The sequence below is a fragment of the Engystomops pustulosus genome, chromosome 10 (genome assembly GCF_040894005.1).
Source record: "Engystomops pustulosus chromosome 10, aEngPut4.maternal, whole genome shotgun sequence".
Lineage (NCBI taxonomy): Eukaryota > Metazoa > Chordata > Amphibia > Anura > Leptodactylidae > Engystomops > Engystomops pustulosus.
This window is the reverse complement of record NC_092420.1, coordinates 88,227,824-88,240,062: the sequence shown is the minus strand read 5'-3', so window position 1 is coordinate 88,240,062 and position 12,239 is coordinate 88,227,824. Positions and strand designations below refer to the sequence as shown.

Genomic DNA, 12,239 nt, shown 5'->3' with positions numbered 1-12,239 from the left:
TAAAATTTATCAGACCGGGTGGAAAATTTTCCCTCAGCAGATTGTCACGGTTGTCACACTTATAAGGATAATTGGGCCGAGAATTTTGCACGTTTTTCACGTGACGATCATTACAGTGATGGCGGCTTCCATCTGTGCGTGAATGTCAGCAAGCCGCAAATTTTTTATTATTTTTTTTTTAACCTCTATTCAGGATTTTATAGTATTTTTCAGACCTTGTTGCGAACTCGAGCAAAAAGTCTCCCAATAGGAAAACATTGTTCTCCTATCAGATCCGGATTTTTCATTCAAATTTTTTAAAGAAAATGCAGTAAGGGAAAGAAGGGATACATCCTGTATCGATTCTGCACAGAATTGTACTGGGGTTATTAAGGCCCACTGGATAGAATTATCCCTCTAACTACCCAAGGTAATAAGCTCAGATTGGCTTGACATCTGCTCTACCCCTTTAGGCCAGTTTTGGGTTAGAGCCAGGGCCCACCGGAGGATCCCTTGCTCCTCCGGTGGGTCCGTCTGACACTAAAACAAGGTTTAACCATCACAGGCGACAAGGCTTTTTTTTACTATGAGAACTGTCAATCTGTGGAATAGCCGAGCTCAGGCGCTGGTCACAGCAGGGACAGCAGAGAGCTTCAAGAAGAGTCTAGATGCCTTTTTACACCTAAATAACATGGATTGTCTAAGTTAGTTTTTCCAAACCAAATTCATTTTATTGCTATTGTAACACGCAGATGGATTTCAGTTTAAATACACCACATGGAACAAACTGCATAATACGCTACTCGCTAGATTAGCCTTAGTCTCAGTTCACACTTTGTTACCAGAGGCCCTCTGTGCTGCAGCTTCACGTGCTGTTACACTGTGCCATTTCCCCAGTGGGGGTTGAGAGGAGTGCCATAGGAGCAGTGGGGAGGGTGAGACAGTGTAACAACCTGTGAAGCTACAACATGTAGGGTCTCTGGTAACGCCCCCAGACGTCTTCGGACTCATTAGCATAAATAGAAAAGGTGATTTTAGAAGGAAGGAGGCCATGGATAACAATTGTAAGCAGATTACCACAAGCACGGGGTCTGGATCTGTGAGTAATGTCCCTGGTTTATCAGGATGGATCCTTTAATAAGCTGCGGATTAACAGCGGATCAGTAACTATAATGTGCTTTTTATGTTCTATTAGTTTAACACATCCCCTTTAAAAAGGCGACCTCTTTAATTCGCTTCATCAGGGATCTGGTATGTTTGGTTACAGATGTGTCTCTACTGGTGCCAAAAGTCCAGTAATGCAACATTTTTATATTTTTTATATATCATATTTTAATATTTTTTATTTATTTTTTTCTAAAAACAATTTTTTTTTTTTTTTTTTTTTTAAATGTGGCGGTCAATTTGATAAGACTCCATCGTGGTACCAGGTGGTTTAGGAGCTGACGGGGTTAACCATCCCCAATTAGTAGGCTCTCTCCGCATCGACCTGCGCTAATGGTTCCCCCAATGGTTCCTTGTGATAGAAGTAGCATTATGGGTACGTGAATTGGGGTTGGCACGGCCCTAGATAGTCGGCCCCCCCCCCCCTCCCCCGCTCTCATTCACCGCGCAGAACAGATAGAAGTTTGGGCTTTTGTTAGGAGTGAATGAAGTCCTCTGATATCTGGGCACGTTTCTCGGATTCATGCGCCGCAGCGAGGCCTCTTCCAAGTTCTTTCACTCTGACCAATTGGCCATAGAGTGTGAATTTTGCAGGTTTTTTTGCACTTCAGATCCTCCGATAAATAATCCAGCTGGACTCCATTTTCTGGCACCGGAGCCGCAATTAAAACAACAAAACGAGTGGAGGTCGCTGTCATTTAGCGAGTCTGTAAGGAGCGCTGCTCCGGGAGCTGGAGATTCCACCAATCATTAGACGGCGAGTGAGAGGGAGAACGTGCAGTGTCCTGATCTATGGTCTGGGAGCTCGGATGGCCACACGGGGGCAGTGACGAGCCTACGAAACGAGGAACGACTAGCTCCAGGAACGGGCTGAGATTTGGGATTTTTGTTCCCTCGTTGTAGGGTCTTTGTCTGATGTATTAATGAAGTTTTTTTATATGTTTTTAAGTATAAACAACCATTCTGAGAATTCTCTTTTGATGACTTTTCACTCTGTTGGGCTCTAGAGGTTCCGGAAGTTTCCAAGTTTTGCTGTTTGAAGACTTCGCGACAAGTATTAGGGGCACAGTTCACGCAAAACTTGACAGCCGCATAAATTATATAGAGCAAACTTAAAGGTGTTGATGTATTTTTTTTTTTCCCCCACCCTTGGACCTTGTTGGCTAAGGGTGATGCCACACATGGCGTTTTGAAAGCGTTTTTGGTCCGATTTTAAGCAGTCCGTTAAAAAAACGCACCCGGTTTTTAAAGACGCATGTGTTTTTGACAGGTTTTCCGAATTTGCGCCAATAAAAAAACTGACAAAAACCGATGCGTTTTTTTAACGGACTGCTTAAAAACGGACCAAAAACTGTTTCAAAACACCATGTGTGGCATCACCCTTAACAAGGACTAGGTGTCCAGGACTGATTCAATGGTAATCTTTTATTATTGGTTATCCATGGCCTCCTTCCTTCTAAAATCAACTTTTAAAATTATGCTAACGAGTCAGAAGGGAACTTGGGGGCGTTACCAGAGCTCTTTCGTGCTGTAGCTTCGCAGGCTGTTACACTGTGCAGGAGCACTTCACATCTACCACCATGTGAGATTACAGCAGGCAGAGGCAAGAAGTGCCAAGGGGGAAGGGGGAGACGTGCTTCTGCACAGTGTAACAGCCTGTGAAGCTACAGCACGTCGGGGCTCTGGTAACGTTTCCCAGTGACTTATTAATATACTGATTTTAAAATGGAGGCCATAGATAAGAAATATAAGAAGATTACCACTGTCACAGTGCCTGGATCTGTGGGTAAGTGTCCCTGGTTTATCATGATTGGTCGGGGCCTAATACCAGACTATAAGTGTGAAATTGTGTTGACTTAATCTGCAGACTTGTATAGTGCAGGTCCCCATAGGCCAGTATACATGTGTCCGGGAGCCCGCCAGCTTCTTCAGCTGTCACGGCCTTACACCTCAGGCACTTTCTTCAGACTTGAATGGACTGACGAGATGTATAATGACATTTTATTTAAATGTATTTACCCAAAATATGTGTAAAATGTCTACCGCTCTGCGGGGACAGCAGCCGCCGGGGCTCTGACATGAGGGTGGCGTGACTGTTACATTCATTATACGATTGGGGTTTGGGGGGAATTCCTGGTGAGTAGTTATAGAGATACTACAGGTAGATACTGTCATCTCTCCGCTCCATCCACAAGTTACTGTTGCAGATGAAATGGTGAAGGAATTTTACTTGTGAGATTCGTTCTTCTTGTCTTCAGGTTTCTCATGACTTCTATGTGAAAAGTCACAATACGAGTGGACCACAATATCAGGGGGACCTGGGGTACAATACGAGCGGACCACAATATCAGGGGGACCTGGGGTACAATATGAGGGGCCCACAATATCAGGGGGACCTGGGGTACAAAATGAGGGGCCCACAATATCCGGAGCTAGGGGTAGAATATGAGGGGCCCACAATATCCGGAGCTAGGGGTAGAATATGAGGGGCCCACAATATCCGGAGCTAGGGGTAGAATATCAGGGGGACCCAATATCAGGGGGGGCTGGGGTACAATATGAGGGGCCCACAATATCAGGGGGTCCTGGGGTACAATATGAGGGGCCCACAATATCCGGAGCTAGGGGTAGAATATCAGGGGGACCCAATATCAGGGAGAGCTGGGGTACAATATGAGGGGCCCAAAATATCGGGGAGCTAGGGGTACAATATGAGGGGCCCACAATATTGTGGAGCTAGGGGTATATTATGAGGGTGACCCAATATCAGGGGGACCTGGGGTACAATATGAGGGGCCCACAATATCGGGCAGCTAGGGGTACACTATGAGGGGCCCACAATATTGTGGAGCTAGGGGTACATTATGAGGGTGACCCAATATCAGGGAGACCTGGGGTACAATATGAGGGGCCCACAATATCGGGGAGCTAGGGATACAATATGAGGGGGCCACAACATTGGTGAAGAGCTCGGCGTACAATATGTGGGGACCACAATATCAGGGGGCGCTGGGGGTACAGTATTAGTTCCCAACCCTGTAGAGTGCCGCAGTGGTACAGACCATCCTATAGATATGATATCTGCAGACAGCTATGGAATACTAGCCCCGCCTCCAATGCACTTGTAATCTGATTTGCATATCCATAAAAATATCAGCCTGACGCACCTCGCCCTGATCCCAACCGCCTCCTGTTACAGATCGTGTTGTTTCTGTCTTTATGATGTGCAGAACTCCCCCCTCCAGCAAATTGATACATGAAATTCCATGGCTAATGCCGCGCCGTAGCCCCGAATTCCCGGAACAATGGCGTGTTTCTCTAGCAGGTGATAAATGTGAAGCGAGAGCGGGCAGCGCTGGCATCTCCTCAAAACAAACTAGTTATCCCCATGAATTGATTTCATCAAACATTTACCTAAAATGTTGTGGACGTCGGGCCCTGGGCGGGGGCGGCCTGTGATAACGGGGTTTTCTTCCAGATAAGCTGTTAAGCAGGGGTCACCGTGCTAGAATAAGCGCAGAGAATACCCGCTCGCTGGCAAACACGAGGGAATCTTTGATCACTTTTGTGGGGCACATCGGGCTGGCATTGTGCTTTATACCAACACAACACTATAACAAGATGAGGCCGCGCAGGCTCGCCCGGGACGGCGCAGGAATGTTATTGAACGGTAGGTTAATGGAAGAGGCGATCACTGTTCATTTCAGAATACAAAGTCTTGTGAATCCCAGCCGACAGGAATGTGGAGAATCCGCACTTCTGGGGTATTGGGGGGTGGGGGGTGGTTTCGTTATTTTAACCCTTTCGTCACTGGATTCAAATTTGAGGGGTAATTTAAAGGCAATCTACCACCAGGATGAAGGATTGTAAAGCAAGCACTGACATACTGGTGTGCGCCCTCTCTGTCCGGATCTGCCCTTCTTTAAAGGGGGTTTTTTCCGCAAAGAAAAGTTAGGCCCTATCCACGGAATAGGGCCTAACTGGCTGATCAGTGGAGGTCTCAGTGCTAAGGTCCCCACAGATCACAAAAATGAGTGGTCCGTCGGAGATCGCCGAGTGCGGCGCTCTGCAATTTCCGTCAGCTCCATAGAGATTAATGGAGCAGAACGGTCATGCGCGGCTGTCTGCTCCATTAATCTGATGGAGCGATGAGGGGTCTGATCAAGCTACATGGGACCCCATCAGACCCCTTGTTTTTGTGATCAGTGGTGGTCTCCGCTAAAAATGCCCCGGTCATTAGACTTTTTAGGCCGCGTCATTAAGGGGTTAAGAGAAAAAAAGCTTTAAAAAATAACCAAAATATCTACCATAAAAATCCAGGGGCTAAACCGGGAACACTTACTCATAGCCTTTCCGGGCTATATCTTCACAGGCTATTATACTGTCTCCCCCCTCACACAGTGCGGTGGACAGGGTAACATCCTGTGAAGCTACGCATGAAGGGTCTCTGGTAACATCCCCCAGAAGCTCTTTAGAATAATTTTAAAAGTTGATGTTAGAAGGAAGAGATGGATAATACATATAAGAAGATCTATGAGTAATGTCCCTGGTTTATCAGGATGGATTTTTGATGGTAGATTTCCTTTTAATACCTTCTGGAAATGACTTCCAATCCAGCTGCGACCCCCGAGAAACGGTAAAAATGGTTGCACTTAATAAGATGTAAAGTAAAATGAGGAGTAATCCGGTGTCCTGCCACCTCTGAGTATAGTCCACCGCCCTCCCCGTCCTCTTCCATGCGCTGGATTTATCTCCTAAAGACCAGTCTGAATAGAGGAGATTGATATTTGTTATCCAGAGTCTTCATTAGGGGAGTTCTGCTGCGGCTGCTGCTGGATGCAATGAAGTGGGGATTGGCGCTAATCCCTCTCTCCAGCCCTGATTGCCCGAAACTAATGAAATAATCAGGGATGACCCCGGAGGGGAGCGCACAGGTGTCTGCAGGGACATATTGCTTTGCTGCTATTTCCACTTCTCCTATTTCTGCGGATACTGTATGGACACGGCTCTAGCAGTACATGTCACCTGCGGCCACACAATGGGTACAATCACTGACACTGTCCTGTCCCCCGGGACCGCACCGCTAGAAGGTGACATCTTCCTTCATACCAAATAAGATGTTCGCTCAGGAATACAGGCAGTGCTAGATAGGTTCTGCAGGTTTGTTCTTAAGTTGAATTTGTATGTAAGTCGGAACTGTATTCTTTATAATTGTAACCCCAGTAAAAAAAAAAATTTTGACTTTTGGATTTTAAACATATTGGATTGTCATAAGAACCAGGATTAACACTAAATCTTCATTACAGACGCCTGTGATAACTGTTACAGCTGATTATTGTAGCCTAAGGATAAAGTACAGTAAATTACCAACATCCAGAGGTGCGTTTGTAACTAGGGGTTTGTCTGTAAGTCGGGTGTTCTTAAGTAGGGGACCGCCTGTAATGGGATTGTTCTTAAAGTTCTCCGCTGTTGCTACTTTTATAGCTAAATATAATAATTTTAAAAAAAACCCCAGGATCACTGCATAGTATATAATGTTATATGGCGGTATTATTTGGAGACATCGTTGCACTTGTACATATTGCTGTGTGGCAGTAGCTGCCATTCATTTTAATTCTACATGTTATTGTCACGCTATGACAGTATAATGTAGGGCCTATATGGCAGCAGTATTATATACCCAAAATGCAGGTTTAAAATGTTGATAGGTGGGGGGGGGGGGGGGGTCCTGCCCTTAAGGGTTCACAATCTATATGATTGTACATGGGGGGGGGTTATTTGTATGCTGTTTGTTGTTTTATGGCAGCATTATGTGAGTGCAATTAGGCGGTATTATTCTTCAGCACAAGAGAAGTATCTATATGGCAGGATTACGTAGGTTGTATGTGGCAGTATTGTGTAGGGTGCATATGGCGGCAGTACAATATTGGCACCATATGGCAGCATTGGGAAACTGTTTATGACAACAGTAGTGAACTGGCGCTGTATGGTTAATAATAATAATTCTTTATTTATATAGCGCACACAGATTACGCAGCGCTGCACAAAGCATGTCAAATCGGTCCCTGTCCCCAATGGGGCTCACAATCTAATCAACCTACCAGTATGTTTTGGAGTGTGGGAGGAAACCGGAGTACCCGGAGGAAACCCACACAAACACGGAGAGAACATGGGTCCCGGTCAGTGTAATATTCTAGAGATTCTCTAAGCAGACGCTTCATGATCCCTCTGTGCTATGAGATGCTTTGTGCTGACAATGTGCTTAGATTATCGGGGCACAGGGTTATCTAAGCTTTTGTTTAGCTTCTGAACGTTTACTAGTATCTGACACATACAAAAAGACATGAGACAGATCAGAGGTGAGACGATGAGATCCATGAGATGCATGTAATACACAGTGAGCTCTAACTCGGCGATAACATACACGACTCTGCTATAAAGAACTTATATGAACACTATAAGAACACTATATCTATATATGTATAGACATTTCCCATAACACTGGATTGATGGGTCTCGGTGAGACGGTATGTAATGATACGGAGCCTTGGTGACGATGGCCGCCTGATGTCTCCCGACCTACTTTCCATCTCCCTCCTGGAGAGGAGCCAGGATCACGTCTCCATACAGACGTGTACCATTCACACCTAACATATGTTCACACCATAGAACATTCTCTGCAGCTACACCCAACACTGACCCCATAGATCTGAAGTGATCTGTTCCTTTGTCCTAACACGGGGTTAATTCCTGCCTTATTGTCCCCAAATTAGTGACCGGGCACCTACATATATGATGCATGTGAAGTATCCAGGGATCTGGGAGTCTCAGTCCTTTGGATAATCTCTACTTGGAATATCAGGATCTCCGATCCTCCTCCTTATTCATCCTGTAAATCTCGGAGTCTCCTTTGTGGCGTCTCGGATCCTCGGGCTGAATGAATAAATGCTATCATTTCGGTGGAGAACGTCCCCTTGGCTTTTCTCTATTCTCCAGAGGTCAAGCAGGACCATATTGCTTGACCTTTCTCTATATACATGGACTTCATTGAACTTGCCTCTGTAAATACCCCGGTCATGAGGGTTTATCCGCAGCAAAGGGCAATTAACACATATCCACACAGGCACGGCAGCTTGACCCATTGTGCCAGCTACCGTAGTGCTAAGCTTACCAGCGGGAGAAGTAGTATATCTAGTCCAATGTATATAATAATACCGCTATAAGGTGGACTGTGCTGTGCCTTATTACAGAGTACTGAATATTCACCACTTTCATACCACTGGTTGGAGGGAGTCGGAAACATTGGACCCCCACTGATCATAAAAAGGAATTCAGCCCTCAATTTGTATGGGCAGGGGGTCCCATGTGTGCACTATTGCTCTCTTAGGGACTGCAGGAGGGTGCAGCATTTGGTTATGGTTGAATGGAGCATCGGCACATATGGATGACTGCAGCTTTATTGAAATGGGGGACGTGACACCTGATGGGTGACGATACCAGCAGTAAGACCCCTACTAATCAAATGCTTATTTATACATATATAATTAATACATCGTAGTAGCACCCCTCTAAAGGGGTTTCAGGCACATTGGGGCTTATTTACTAAGGGTCGCGGTTCGCACTTTCGTCGGGCTGTTCGCTGGTTTTCAGGATTTACTCTGCTAAGACAGGTATTTAACATGTGTCTGCTTTGGGATTGTGACACACGGACCTGTCGGACCTGAGTGGGGAAGCGACACATGCAGGATATCGGACACACACGATCTTGGTGAATCGCAGCACAGTGCATTGTCATCGGACACTCCGCACTTCGTGAACTCCGCGGGACCGGGTAAGTAAATATTCCCACTATACTAGGATAGGTCCCTATTAGCTGGTTTGTGTCTGTACACCGCAGCCAAGCACCTGTCAACACCGGTGTCGTTGCGCCACAACACTAGAAGGACGCCTCTCAGTTGCGTATCGGTTAGACAACACTCACTTCAGTGTTCTTGTGGCACGCCACCACATGCCGAGGATCGGTGTGGGTGGCGAGTGTCCTTCACAGTCAAGACCCCTGGAAAACCCCTTTGCACATCCACATGTTGCCTTTGAATTGTGCAGAGAAACCTAACTTATGTGCATCAGAAGGGAGCTACTCCCAAACACACTCTTCAACCTAAACACTTGAGTTCAGGAGCGAGCAACTTTGTGATTAGCATTGTTTATCGGCAAAACCTGCATTTCTCATTCTCAAAACGAAATAGTATTATTATTGGAGAAGAGGGACCCCAGTGGTGACCAAAAGGCCCCTTTGGATAGAATGGCTTCCCTTGGGGTCCTAATAAACCAATTTTTTTTTTATGCATGATTTCTGTCGGAATCTGTGAATGTAAACTCCTAATGGAACATCCAGTGCAGTTGAGTCGTTGGCCTCAGGCATCGTTTGTGCTCAAACTATCTAATGTACCTATTCTTAGATGTGTAAAACTGAACTATTTTGCTAGATTTGTTACTATTGTGTCTTTTGACTCCTTTTTTTATTTCCTTTCCATAGGTAAAGAGAAACGTTTACGATCTCACCAGCATCCCCGTTCGGCATCAGGTGTGGGAAGGTTGGCCTCCATCTGCTCAAAGCGACAGCGTAAGTTACCTGCGTATTCCCAGGTCGTAGCCCTCTAAGTGACATGCGAGTGTCAGAGACTTGGGGAACTTGTGATGACGGCAGGTTATTTTTATCTTTTAGATAATGTAAGTGTTAGTATCGAGTCGCGGCTTGTTTGCTTCACTCGTTACATAAATGTGACTTGTAGCCTGCGTGCGCCATAAAACAGCCAACTTTGTCTTTCTGAAATTGTGCAGCTATTTTCCAGGGGCTTCATTTTGTATTACAGCTCCCAATCTACTAAAAGTTTTGACCATACAAAGCAGCAGACAGTGTAAGGTATTGTCCCTGGAGAGATGTGTAATCGGACATTTGTGTGTAGCAGCAGGACAGTGAAATATGGATTTATACTACATGATTGTAACTGAATTTAAAGCACTTGGGGACTGTTAATCCCCTTCCCTTTGCCAGACGACTGGCGCTGCTCCTGCTATGGGGAGGATCAGTATTGCAGTATAGTGAAGAGATCTCGCATACCAGTTCTCAGAGTCCAGCTACAGTCCTGGAATATGTTATGAACTGGAGTAGTTGAGCAGATTGTACATAGTGTCCTATCTGCAGGGAGTATGTTATAGAGCAGGAGGTGCTGAGCAGATTGTATATAGTGTCCTTTCTGCAGGCAGCATGTTATAGAGCAAGGGGAGCTGAGCAGATTGTATATAGTGTCCTATCTGCAGTCAGCATGTTATAGAGCAGGGGGAGCTGAGCAGATTGTACATACTGTCCTATCTGCAGGCAGCATGTTATAGAGCAGGAGGAGCTGGGCAGATTGTACATAGTGTCCTATCTGCAGGCAGCACATTATAGAGCAGGAAGAGCTGAGCAGATTGTACATAGTGTCCTATCAGCAGGCAGCATGTTATAGAGCAGGGGGAGCTGAGCAGATTGTACATAGTGTCCTATCTGCAGGGAGCATGTTATAGAGCAGGAGGAGCTGAGCAGATTGTACATAGTGTCCTATCTGCAGGCAGCATGTTATAGAGCAGGAGGAGATGGGCAGATTGTACATAGCATCCTATCTGCAGGCAGCATGTAATAGAGCAGGAGGAGCTGAGCGGATTGTACATGGTGTCCTGTCTGCAGGCAGCATATACACAGACTACACAGTGTAGTAACCTTTGCTTCTCTTTAGTCTACAAACCGTAGGAGCTTTACACAGAAAACCATTTTGTGAAGGTTTATGTCACAGCTTCTTCTATAGGTTTTAACTTTCATTGTAACAATAAAATGTGTAAATATTCTTTAAATACTTGACAGAAGAGAAGAGGTAATGAATAATATCCCCCCTCCTATGACAGGTGATGTCCTGGGCCCCTCTCCTGTCAGTGTAGTGGGGTCTTCCGCGTGCTTGCCTCTATAATCTGCCCCATCACCACATACTTGGTGGATCTTGTTTGAATAAGACACAAGTTGTGTTTTCATGAGCACATTCTGTGCCGGACGCACATAGAGGCGTTTCTGGTGCTCCATCGGTTCCGCACGAGAGCTTCTCTAAAGCCCGGCAGCCGTGTAGCTGCCCCGGGGGACATTGTTACTGTGCACAGAACTTACATGTCTGATATCAAGTAACAGGACTTCTATCCAGGGGAGAGCGCTCCCTGTGTACATACATGACAATACTTATCCTGTACTGATCCTGAGTTACATCCTGTATTATACTCCAGAGCTGCACTCACTATTCTGCTGCTGGTGCAGTCACTGTGTACATACATGACATTACTTATCCTGTACTGATCCCGAGTTACATCCTGTATTATACTCCAGTGCTGCACTCACTATTCTGCTGCTGGTGCAGTCACTGTGTACATACATGACATTACTTATCCTGTACTGATCCTGAGTTACATCCTGTATTATACTCCAGAGCTGCACTCACTATTCTGCTGCTGGTGCAGTCACTGTGTACATACATGACATTACTTATCCTGTACTGATCCTAAGTTACATCCTGTATTATACTCCAGAGCTGCACTCACTATTCTGCTGCTGGTGCAGTCACTGTGTACATACATGACATTACTTATCCTGTACTGATCCTGAGTTATATCCTGTATTATACCCCAGAGCTGCACTCACTATTCTGCTGCTGGTGCAGTCACTGTGTACATACATGACATTACTTATCCTGTACTGATCCTGAGTTACATCCTGTATTATACTCCAGAGCTGCACTCACTATTCTGCTGCTGGTGCAGTCACTGTGTACATACATGACATTACTTATCCTGTACTGATCCTGAGTTACATCCTGTATTATACTCCAGAGCTGCACTCACTATTCTGCTGCTGGTGCAGTCACTGTGTACATACATGACATTACTTATCCTGTACTGATCCCGAGTTACATCCTGTATTATACCCCAGAGCTGCACTCACTATTCTGCTGCTGGTGCAGTCACTGTGTACATACATGACATTACTTATCCTGTACTGATCCTGAGTTACATCCTGT

The 12,239-nt window shown here is 45.5% G+C and overlaps 1 protein-coding gene across 1 annotated transcript in view; it reads left to right on the top strand.

Annotated features, from left to right (window-relative positions):
• The window catches only part of FAF1 (Fas associated factor 1), a 148,363-nt gene that overhangs the window by 61,477 nt on the left and 74,647 nt on the right, over window positions 1-12,239 (top strand). Inside the window, exon 8 of the mRNA XM_072128875.1 lies at window positions 9,680-9,766. Coding sequence (XP_071984976.1) covers window positions 9,680-9,766 — 87 coding nt within the window. The remainder of the gene's footprint in view (window positions 1-9,679; window positions 9,767-12,239) is intronic.